Here is a 12,628-nt window from a genome sequence, read left to right as displayed (position 1 = left end):
CAAAATACCTGCTACTGGCACACACACACACACACACACACACACACACACACACACACCACATCACACCTACACAAACAAAATCCAAAACCAAAAATACAGACCTAAAAAGCAATGGAACAGTCTAGAAGACCCAGAAATGTACCACAAACCTAGAGCTATTACTTTATGACAAAGAAGCCAAAAGTATAATTTGGACTAATGAAAGACTTTTCAACATATAATGTTGGGAAAATTGGAAGTCCATAAGCAGAAGAGTAAAATTGGATTCCTGTCTGTCATTTTCTACTAATATAATTTCAAAGTGGATTAAAGACCTCAATATAAATGAAACTACTACAGGAAAGAGTAGGAGAAACATTAGATCTTATTGACACAGGCAGGAACTTCCTGAGTGCAATTCCAGAGTCTTAGCAAATAGGACAGAGTATTGACAAATGGGATGGCAGCAAGCTAAAAAGTTTCTGCACAGTGGAGGATGTATTTGCTAAGCTAAAAATGAAGCATACAGAATTAGAGGTCTTTCCCAGCTATATACTGGTCAAGAGTCTAACAACCAGAATATATAGGAGCTAAAATATACCCTTAAAGATTCAATAACCAATTGAACAAATGGGCAAATGAGCTAAGTACACACTAAGTAGACAGAAGTAAAAAATAACATATATATGATACCAGGGTACCAAAATCACCTAGGGAAGAGGAAGAACTGAATGGTGAGACAAAAGGCAAGGGGATAACCAATGCCACAGCAATATTCACAAGACAATATGTTGGAAATGATCTGTACAACTTGGGTGGGGGAGGGAAAGTCGGAGAACAATTAGGGAAGAGGTAACAAGTTTGACAAGAAATGTACTTATTACCGTGCTTATGTAACTGTAACCCCTCTGTACATCACCTTGAAAAAAACTAAAAAATACAAATACAAGTACAAATAACACAAATGGTGTTATTAGTGGAATACATACATAAGTGCAAACACAATGAAAAGCAATACACAGATTCTTCAAAGAGCTTAAAATAGACTATCATTGGGCACTTTTCCAAATGACTGAAAATCAAAATAAAGCTACCTGTATATACATGTTTATTGCAGCACTAATCACAATTGCCAAATTCTAGAACAGCCCAGATGTCCTATTACCAACAAGTAGATTTTGAAAAAAGTGACACACACATACAATGGACGTTCATCCATCTATCAGTAGAAATAATACTATAGTGTTTGTGGAGAAATGTATGTACCTGGGAAAAAGCAGATTGAGTGAAGTAAGTCAAGCTCAGAGAGACAAAGTGAATGTGTTTTCTGCCATATATATATATATATATATATATATATATATATATATATATATAGAGAGAGAGAGAGAGAGAGAGAGAGAGAGAGAGAGAGAGAGAGATTTAGGATTAGGTTCTATGTGTTCTTTCAGGTACCTGCTGAGCATCTTGGAATGCTTTTCCATCCAATAAGGGTAATTAGTATATAAATAGCAATGTATCAATTTTAATTAAGGGTATGACATGCCCATATATCTTGTGCCTAGATCCTTTCTCTCTATTATTCTTCCATGAGGCTGTATCCTCTTCTGCCGCAGGCCCTTGCCTGCATGCTCCTCCTTACCACAGGCTCATTGCAGCTGGAGGCATCCCACCAAGCACTGAAACCTCTGAAAGCGGCCCAGATACACCCTTCCTCTCTGAGTGGTTTACTTACGGGCATTTTGTCACAGTCCTGAACAGCTGACTAGGCATGAATAGTGATAGATCACAATTTATTACATGGGAACTATCACATTATAATATTAATCTTTTAAAATGTTAATATTCTACCATTAGTCTTGTGAGAAAGATTTCTAGTGTTATTTTTTATTTTTTTCAGGCAACAAAAGGAACCTATTTGTGGGCTGGGAAGGTGGCTCAGTGGTAGAGCGCTTGCCTTGCATGCATGAGGCCCTGGGTTCGATTCCTCAGCACCACATAAGCAAAAAGAAAAAAGCCAGAAGTGGTGCTGTGGCTCAAGTGGTAGAGCGCTAGCCTTGAGCTGAAGAGCTGAGGGACAGCGCCCAGACCCAGAGTTCAGGCCTCACCACCGGACCCCCCCCCCCCAAAAAAAAAAAAAGAAAAGAAAAGAAAAAAGAAAAGAACCTATTTGTTAAAGTTCTTTTCATTGATACTTTTAAGTCTGATACTGTTTTATTATTGTTATTGTAAAGGTTATGTACAGAGGGGTTATAGTTACCTAAGTCAGGTGATGAGTACATTTCTTTTTGAACACTGTCGCCTCTTCCTTTGTTCTCATGTTTGTTTTCCCTCCTGAACCCACCCACAAATTGTATAGTTTATTTTCAACATAGTGCCTAATGAATATAACTGCTGCATTCATCCTTGTCCTGTGCTCCCATTACCATCCCCTAAACAGATACATTTATATACTAGACAACAGTAACAAAAGCAAAAACAGCAACAAAGGGGAATAAAACCTCTCGCTAATGTTTCTTGGAGTTCATTTAGATAAATATCATTTTATATAATCATATGCACATAGCTATTGAGCCCTCATGATCCTCTCCTAAGAATATCCTCCTCTGATCTCACTGTGTGACTCTCAAGAGACCTGTACAATTTATCATGTTCAAGTGTATTTTTTATTTTTTTACCAGCCAGTGTGTTTACTGGTAGATTTATAGTCACATTATAGTTCTTATTCTCACTGAGAATATATTTATTAGCTTTCCAGCAAGAGACATAATTTTAAATAAACACATCTAACTACAATATTAATATATATTTAATATCATCTCAACTACTATAAAGATACAACAAAACATCTAATTCATCAGTGATTCTTTCTGATTACAGAGGTAATCATAGACACTGTGCTAGACTTCCTGAGAGTAATGAGAAATTAAATATTTTATAGAGACACCAATAAAGTTGAAAATCATAATCCAACTATGATCACACAGGAGGCCCCAAAGTATGCTTTGCATATTATATAAACCATGTTGGGACACATCAGATTTTTGTTTGGTTGATTAAATTTGAGCCAGAACTAAATCGTTGTAACTGAGGGGATTTTAGAGGTAGTAGTGTGGGAACAGAGAAAGGAAGAGGTATACTGTAAGCCTAAAGGGTCTAGAGATAGAACAGAGATGTGTAGGTACAACTGAGGCTATTTATGATCTCCTCAAGCGACAAAGTCAAGATACCAAAATTTCTAATGTTCTTGAAACTGGGTTAACCATTGGGGTTATGACAACATCTAGAACCTGGTCACTCTGCAAGCAGGGCATAGGAGCCCAGGAAAATTCTGGTTATACGTAACACTCTTACTGGATGAGGGTACCTAGATGTGAGAACTGTCCCAGAGTCATTTCCTGCCTTGTACCAAGGTCTTCAGTTTAGGAATCCAGCATCTCTGTTAACAGTAAGGCACCAACTTACCTTCTCTCTTCCCCATTCCCCCTGTATATTGCTTAAATTTCCAATTCCATATTTCTTACCATAAAATTACTGTGTCGTCTTGTAGTCATTATTCATATTTGCAAAGTAAAATATGAACAAGTGACAAGTACAGAAACGGAACAAGAAGATAAAGTTCTTCCATGCAATTAGTTTTCCCCTTTGCCATTGAATATTTTCCCTATTGCCAGTGGATGTTTTAAAAGATCTTTTAACTAACGAAGACAAATATGCAACATACTATAAGGTGATATCCTTTCATTTGTATATATTTACCGTTTAAGTCAGACTTCCATATAGTAGAGCCAACTCTCCTCTAATGGATGCCAATGTACTCTTACCTAATCATCAAAGAGCCTTGCCCTAATTCTGGTTCTTACCCTAATCCTAACTCCACCATAAATTTTGTTTCATCAGTTGTATTCATATGTGTGTGTTCGTACATGCCTTATGCCCTGACTCACAGGAAGCCTCTGCAAATACTGTAATAACTTCATTCATAGCTGCTGACCTTAAATTGGGCTCTGTATTTCCAAAATGCACAACACACCTTGATCATAATATCTCATAAGATGCATTTGTTCTCTTCAGGTGGAAGGTAGGTACATGGAATGTTAGCATCTCATTAATACAGGTGCTGTGGCTGGGAAATGTAACATGAATCTCTCCACATCGACTTGTAGCCTACTACAACTCTGAACCATAAGCAATATACTGCATTCCATTCCAGACGGATGTCTAGAGAGTAGAGGTGTCTGAGTATATCTGTTCCTCCAACATGTGCATTCTCTTTGAGAAGAAAGGAAAAGTGGGTGTGGGATTGATTCTCAGTTTTGTTTAACTCATCATAGCCTTGGTGGATGCGAGGTAGACAAAACTCACCCTAGGATGACTCATGGAGGCTACTAGTGCTTGCCATTCAGGGGCTGCTCTAAGCACAAACGTCTTGCCAACAGTTCCCGCAGGACTCCTCGCCACTCCAGCCGCAGGGGTGACTCACCGTATAAGATGGCACGCCCTAATGTGGATGAGCTACGTTTATACAGCACTTCACATCTGGTGTGTTTCTTTCCTGTATATGTTTTCCTTGTTGTTAGGGCTTCTATAAGCTCACCAGCCACCAGTTCAGCAAATATGATCCTTCCTTCACTGCCTTAGCTGCCTTGCTTTCAAAGATGCAGCATCGATCTTCAAGACTGGAGCACGGCTGGACTGATGAGAATGACTGCTTTCCCTGGGGAGTGAACTTTCATCAGGGAAAATATTGTTCCCTTTGGCACTGCAATCTGCTGTATCTAGAAGGTGACAGGGTGCGCCTGAGGCTTCACAGGTAGAAACAGAACAGAAGGGAGCAATGCTAACTACTAATAATCCTCACGCACCTGCCACAGGTTTGCTAACAAGGATAGCCATAGGTCTTCATGTAGTCTCCTGTCAGCTCTAAAAGACTGCAGAAAAGGGGCGAGATGGGGCAAACACACAGATGCTGAAAAGTGTGCAGTAGATAATGAAGGCCTTTCCTCATTCCAAATAGAGTTTAACCAAAGGAACGTTGGAGGTGGAGGAAGTGTTGCTACCATTCATAAGGGTTCCATGTCCAAGAGTCTGCAAGCTGCATTTCAAGACAGATTTTCCCAGCTGCTTTAGAGAAGATGTATGGAGTGAAACTACTCTTTTTTTTGCCATTTAACAGAGCAGTCTATGAATATAGTACCTCTTGGATTACTGTCGCCCCTTTTAATATTCTCACCTCCCTCCCACCCAAACCCTTTCCTTTCTTTTCTTAATTTTTAGGTTATTGCATTTTTTTGCCATTTAACAAAGCGATTTGTGTATACAATGCATCTTTTTTTATTGTGAAAATACCGTACAGAGAGGTTACAATTACATGAGCAAGATAATGAGTACATTTCTTATCAAGCATTGTTGCCTCCTCCTTTGTTTCCCCTTCCCATCCCTGCCCAACCACCGCCCCCCCCCCCCCCCCCGCCCGCGGGCACACCCGCCAAAGTTGTAAAGTTCGTTTTTCGACATAAATACAATGCATCTTGAGCTGTGTCATCCCCTCAGTATCTTCACATCCCCCCCCTGCTTCGACCTGCCCCTCCCCTTACTTTTTCTTAGTTCTGTGGCATATACAATGCATTTGTGTCTGCCTTCTCCCTCTTCCCCTTCATTCTGCTACTCTTCTTCCCTTGCCCCTTTTCATGTCATTGATGACCCCTGGAGTCTCAGGATTTAGAACATTTTGCTGCTCTTGGATTAACGGGATGGCTATATCTATGAAATGCAGCTTGGGAGCTGAAATGACAGTGACCAAGAATCTGGGCTTCTCTTCAAAGCCTTGATGCTTAACTCATATTCTACAGCACTAAGCATCACAGAACTTGCTTGTTTCCATGTCAGTGAAGTTATAATAAAGAAGCTTTCACTTCTAGTCATTTTAAGACCAGAAATGAGGGCAGTAATAAATAAAATGGAAATATCTGGTTGCTGTTCATCTAAATATGGACTCCTGTTAGATGCATTTTGTAGCTGATTGCAATTTTTAACTGTGATTATAAAACATTGTATCCACATGAATTTGGATTTATAAATGCATGCATAAAGCATGTTACTCTGAAACTAATGTATGTAGCATGTGTAATCTAATCTAATGTCCATCTAGATGGCTGAGAATGTTGAAAGGGGTGACGTTGATCAAGACACATTGTATTCAGAAACTGCCTTCTTGAATGGCAACTGCTTTGTACAGCTACTTAAAAATAATACAAATATTAAAAGGAAATATCTATCCAGTATCCAATTTAAGAAATAAAATAACATTAATTCCCAAATGAATAATGCATCCTGTCTTCTAGGATCATTCCATTTATCTGTTCCTGTAATTATTTAGTTTTCCATATGTGTTGCATAAGCCTATTGCTGTAGCTGACCATTTTTTAGCCTTCTGTGGCAACACTCAATTTCAGAGATTTTGTTTTTTCAATACTGTCACTCATTCATACTTATGATTATATTTAGTTTATTCTTTCAACATTTGTATGCTATTAAATAATATGAGCAAACTACCCTATATGAATCCGGTTCACTGTTTTGTTTTTTTTCACATTTCATTTTACACTCAGAAACAACACCCATATAAACATTTTAGACCTGTCTTGTGAAGGTCATAAAAATAGACTTATTAAATTACTGAAAAATATGGCATGCATGTCTTCATCTTTGGTTGGAGTGTCAAACTATTTTCTGTGAAATAATTCTATATACTGACATTGTTCTTGACTGTTTTCTTAATTTCCACATTTAAACCTAACAATTCTACTTTCAAACCCTCTGTAGCCCTTCATCTCTTTCTGCTTTTCTCTGACATGGATAAGAACTAATGATTAAAGTAGTACCAACCAACTCCTATCGTGCTCAGTGTAACTCCTAAGTGCTTCCATACTTCTAAGCAGATTCTACAGCAGCATAAACGTATTTAATTCTTTTCAAGCCAGTGTGAAGGGAAAGGGCTTCCTGTTTGGATGATGGGGAGACAAAAGCAACTACAACACTGGAAATTAGTGAAGGCAATACAATTACCAAAGAAGGTTTTGTTCTTCAAAAACAAAAAATAGTCAGGAAAGAGCAGCAAGTGCTGGTGACATCCTTACCTGGAGCGGAATCAGGCCTGAAGTTAACTGTGGCAACTTGGCTGCCACTCCACCCAGTGCTGTCCTTGCTTTGTGGTCTTCCTTCCAGGCCCAGGTTGTCACTACCGTCTGCCGCACACATGTGTAAGCCGTGCAGCATAAGCAAAGCAAAGTTTCTTTTTATCTACCAAAGAAGCTAACTCGCTAATGAATAATCAAGGTGTAGTCAAGTTCTCATTGCCATCAAGAGTTCCAATATTTTGTAAAAGGGAAAAAAGCAGGTAAAAGGAAATCCAAGTCAGTGTGAGGATGGCTAGGACAGAGATGGACTGTGAGTGTTGCAGGCGGTCCTACCTTGTGCGGCCAGCTCCTTCCACCGCTCCTTGTTCTGCTGGATGATGTCCACCAGGTTGTTTTTGAAGCTCTTCAGGTCCACGGCAGTGAGAGAGTAGTCTGGGGCGTAGCTCCCATCACTCATGGAGCCTTTTGCATTTGATCGTCTCAGAGAGTCAGCAACGTGTAAGCCCACAATGCCAGATGAGCTAATGGTAATAATCCAAGAAACCAAAGGACACCAAGGTTAAGGCACAAAAGTAGGGAGCAATGTCTGTACGACTACAAAAATGACCAGAGACGCATCAGGTGTGAAGTCCCAATATGTATAATATATAATGTATCAATATGATATTAACATATCAACATATTATATTAATATTTTATATACTCTACACATTCTATATATTATAAAATACATAATATAATACCATAATACTGTATATTATACTACAATATTATACTACAATACTATAGTATATATATGTTATTATATAGAATATCTATTTAATTTTTCAATTTTTTAAAATATATTTTTATTGTAAAGATACTGTACAGAGGGATTACAGTTACATGAGTAAAAAATCTCTTCCCTCCCCAACCCTCCAACTCATTCCTCCCTCCCCCCTCGCCCCTGTGCGCCTGAAGTTGTAAAGTTCATTTTCAACATAGTGTCTTGTACATCTCACTGTTACCATGGGTCAACCTATATCCATATTTGTTTTTAAATAATGAACCTCAACGGTAGATGTAATACAAAATATAACCACTAGGTGGAGGTACTGCCTAATAATTCAAATTCTTGCAAGAATTTCCTGCCTTACTGTAATGAAAAAGGGATAATTATTAATTTTAAAAAAAAAACATTTTAAACATCACAAAGATGAACATTGTAAAAAAGAACACCTTAATTATACCTGCTTGCTCCATAGCTAGAAGTTTCGGATTTTGATGCTTCCTCTATAAGAGGAATAATAATTTTCTCTGTTGAGTCGGTCAGAAGAGAAAATGTTGGCTCTACTATGAAATCAATAAAGCCTAAAAATGAAAAAACAAAATAAATAGGTAAGTAAAATAAATAGGTAAGTGAAAATAAATTCAAATGTTATAATTTCTTGAATCCTAAGATGAATAGTAAGAGTTTCTGGCGTGGTCTTACAATAGGTTTTAATGATAACAATGGGTCTGCTTGCTTTCTTAATAGTATTTTAGAATGAATAACACAACATTTATAGATGTTTTAACTGTGCTATAAGATAGTTTCTCAGAGGTGGGCATCAGTGGTTCACACCTGTAGTCCCAAGCACTAAGGAGGCTGGGATCTCAAGATCCAGGTTTGAAGCCAGCCCATAAAGGAAAGACCTGGACATTCTTACCGCTAATTAACCACCAAAAAGCCACAAGTGGAGCTGAAGCTCATATGGTGGAATGCCAGTCTTGAGTGACAAAGTTAAAAAACAGCACCCAGGACCTAAATTCAAGCCCCAGTACCAACACACACACACACACACACACACACACACACAAACACACACACACACACACACAATCTGTAATATAGTATGCCAAATCTCTTTTGCACTCTTTTGACTATTACTTGAAAATTCCTTGTGTATTTTAATACATCTTTAGTATTTTATAAATCTTCTATATCAGAAAATATAAAAATATATTAATTCATCCACATAACTCACTAATGAACACAAAAAAGCTAAGGGGCAGTACCCAGGCCCTGAGCTCAAGCTCAAGTACTCACACACACACACACACACATACACATACACAGACACACACACACACACACACACACACACACACACAGAGCCTCAGGCAGTAAACATGGCATGATTTAAGCTTGCTAATGAAAGTGTATTGGCTTTCTTATTTACTATTCAACCTGTGTATTCTATTGCTAACAGCAGACTCACATCTAACGAGCAGTGCTTTATTTTTCCTTTCAACAAGAAGTATTATTGCCAATTTGGCTACTGGTGGTGAAATTTTGTTATTTGCCAAAACAGAAATGATATTTAAACTCCAAAAGAAGCTACATAATGAAAGTTTTTCCCACCTAAGGCCATAGAATGGCAAGCACTCTTTTTCCCCTTCTCCTTACTGCATCAGCTTTCTGCCAGTGTGTTAATATTTCAAATTGCTGTTTATTATTCTCTGGATGTAAAGTGTTAGTTCGCAGCGTGTGGGCGCGTGCTGTCAAATCGGCAGAGAGAACAGTAACATCTCTGGGAAGACAGCATTAATCCCACCACTTTGAGATGTCAGGACTGAATGATTTTTACATTTAAAGCACTTGTCAAGATGGAAAATGACACACAAAGAACAGGGCCTTGTCCTCTGGGAGCATTTACCTCCCAGTGTTTAGGCAGAGGAGGAGACAACAACTATTCTAAGCTCTGTGTACACCTCTACTCCCAACTCCCACTGGTGTTTGAAATCAAGTGCTTCTTACCTGGGGGGGGGGGGGGGATGGGGGAATGGACTACTATCTGAATATAAGAAGAAAGGTAAAGGAAGGTTCTGGAAAATATCTGCACAGGAAGATGATCCATAAAATAACCCGTAGTTCTAGTAGATTATCCATAGTATATATTGAGGCATGTTTCTAATTTAAAAATACTTCAATAATTTTGTGTCTTACTGGACATTTAAAATGAAAGTAATGTTAGTTGTCCACCATGTTCTGCCTGCAGTTCCAAATGCCCAAGATACACAAACTGTCCAGAGAGACATCACAGCTGGTAAATAAGACAGTGATTGCTATTACAGCCACAAAACTGGGGCCTATCAGTCCTTCCCAGCTGGCAGACGAGATCCTTAGCCTGCTGGGTCAGTGTTCTCTACACTCAGTGAAGCTCTGGGTGTTTGGTACTTTATAGAAAGAGGTGTTGAAACTTGGAAAGGGGGAAAGGTTAAAGCAAACAGCTTTGTAGTAGGTACTGCTAGAGCACAGAGCAGGGGTGAGGTGAGAGACGACTCTGAACTCATTGGTCATGTAATTCAGTAGGGAGGATGCTGGCTTAGGGAATCACTGCTGCAAATATTTGAGCTGTGTGACATTGTAATTGTAGATTTTAATAATGGACTAGAGTTGCTGTGCCCAACACAAATACAGATAAGAACAAGTGTGACGGGAAATAATATCATGTGCAAATTTCCTGCTGTTGGCTTATCTGTTTATAACACCAAGATGTTTTATCAAAAGAAAATGTGTGAGATTACATATTAAACATGCCAGCGAAACTTGGCAATAACACCTTAGAAAGCTAATATTTAATCAAAAGGTCTTACGTAGATTGCAGAAACCAAAAACCAGTATCAAAATAAAACTACCATTCCCTTGAACAAGAAGAACATTTACAACCAGCATAACAATAACATTGGTTCGTGTTGCTTGCTTGAATACATTTGATGAATTTATTTCAATAATTCTCATTCTGCAACATCGAGATCAGCCTAAAGCCAAACATTATGGTGAACGCAATGTGAGGTTTCCCTGGACAACTGAGTGGCTCGTGTACGCATTTGAAGCTTGACCAGTCTCTCTGAGCCCCAATGCTCCAGGACTACATTTCTTCAGCATTACCTATCTGTGACTGGGCCACCATGGTCGACTTCCGGTCACACAGTGGGGAGAATGGAAGCCCTAATTCAGCTTCTTTGTCTCCCTGGGGGAAAGAAAGGCACGTTAGTACAGACTTGGCTGAAGAACTTAATGTGTAGCTTAATTCTAATGCCTGAAAAAGCAGCCATCGTTCATTGTGTGTATACGTATGATTAAAAGCCCACATTTAGCTAATTTTTCTAGATAGTATTTTGTTGGGAGCCTTCTGAAGGGGGAACATTATGAATATATTCAGTATCGGTAGACTTCATGATTGAAAAGACCTTTGCTCTTTGGGAACTTCTGAAATTAATCACCTCAGTATATTATTTAGCATTTAATTAACAATAAAGTTCATGGATGGATGTTTTGCTTCTTTTCCTTTTCTCTCTTCCCTCCTTCCTTCCTTGCTTGCTTCTTTCCTTTCCCTCCCTTTCATTCCTTTCCTTCCCTCTCTTCTCTTTCTCTCTTTCTTTGTTCCTTTACTTTCTTCCTTTTTTCTTTCCTTCTTTCTTTCTTTCTTTCTTTCTTTTCTTCCTTCCTTCCTTCCTTCCTTCCTTCCTTCCTTCCTTCCTTCCTTCCTTCCTCCTTCCTTCCTTCCTTCCTTCTTTCTCTCTCTCTCTCTCTCTCTTTCTTTCTTTTGTGTGGGTACTGAGGCTTGAACTCAAAATCTTGGCACTGTCTCTCAGCTTTGTGTCTCAAGGCTACCTCTGTTGCACTTGAGTCACAGTTCCATATCTGAATTTTAGTAGTTATTTGGAAATGAGTCTCATGGACTTTCCTTCCCTGGTTGGCTTCAAACTGAGATCCTCAGATCTCAGCCTCCTGGATTACATGTATCAGTCACTGCCACCTGGTTTGTGCTGTTTTTTTTTAAATTATTATTATTATTATCATTTTAAAGGTACGTATACATGAGCACCAATTTAAAACTAAGATCTTGTGACTGGACTGCTTTTTCAAATTTAACCTGCATGAGCATTTTGAACGATCGTTCTAGTCATTCAGTTGTATTAACTCTTTCACAATATGTAATGAGGAATATCCACAACATTCTCCCACTTTGTGTCCACAGTTTTATTTTAATACGTTTTTTTCTCAGAGAAAATTATGATGTCAACAATAATTTAATCTTATCTAAGATAGATTAATTGAGCACAAATGTGAAAGAATTCCATTTCTATTTGGGTTTCTCGTCCTGAGAAATTGATTTTCATCTTGTAATGGACAGGTGGTTATTTTGGGTCAATCTGAATTCTCATCATCACATATCAGTTCCTCCTCTTAAATCTAAGAAGATGCACATGTAGACAAAGAAGGAGAAGGAAAGATTCTTTTTCCTCACCCCTGTTCATTTTAAATGTCTGGCTATTTGAATGAGTGTTTGAGGCCCTATTTTTGTCCTGCTATTGGCTGTGTTCCTTCATAAAGCACCAATCTCGCCTAAGGAAACAACATCTGGCTAAAGACTTCCTACTTTCCTTTCAGCCTGCTTCCTTCTCACATGAGGGCTGTCTGTGGCTTTGGAGGGTTGCTTAGAACATTTCCTGGTCTAGTCCCCTTAAGCCACAATGCT

The 12,628-nt window shown here is 38.6% G+C and overlaps 1 protein-coding gene across 2 annotated transcripts in view; it reads right to left on the bottom strand.

Annotated features, from left to right (window-relative positions):
- The window catches only part of Pde1a (phosphodiesterase 1A), a 232,424-nt gene that overhangs the window by 12,448 nt on the left and 207,348 nt on the right, over window positions 1-12,628 (bottom strand). For both annotated transcript variants that reach the window (XR_006148683.1, XM_042688345.1), the window contains 3 exons: window positions 11,035-11,116; window positions 8,351-8,471; window positions 7,455-7,642 (listed from right to left, as the gene is read on the bottom strand). Coding sequence is in view for 1 of the 2 variants with exons in the window: in XM_042688345.1 (XP_042544279.1) it covers window positions 7,455-7,642; window positions 8,351-8,471; window positions 11,035-11,116 (391 nt within the window). In the remaining variant the exon portion in view is untranslated. The remainder of the gene's footprint in view (window positions 1-7,454; window positions 7,643-8,350; window positions 8,472-11,034; window positions 11,117-12,628) is intronic.

Source organism: Dipodomys spectabilis, unplaced genomic scaffold, assembly GCF_019054845.1.
Source record: "Dipodomys spectabilis isolate Male_0828 unplaced genomic scaffold, ASM1905484v1 ptg000115l, whole genome shotgun sequence".
NCBI classification, from domain to species: Eukaryota; Metazoa; Chordata; class Mammalia; order Rodentia; family Heteromyidae; genus Dipodomys; species Dipodomys spectabilis.
Note: the sequence above shows the minus strand (reverse complement) of the source record. Positions and strands in the feature narration are given on the sequence as shown.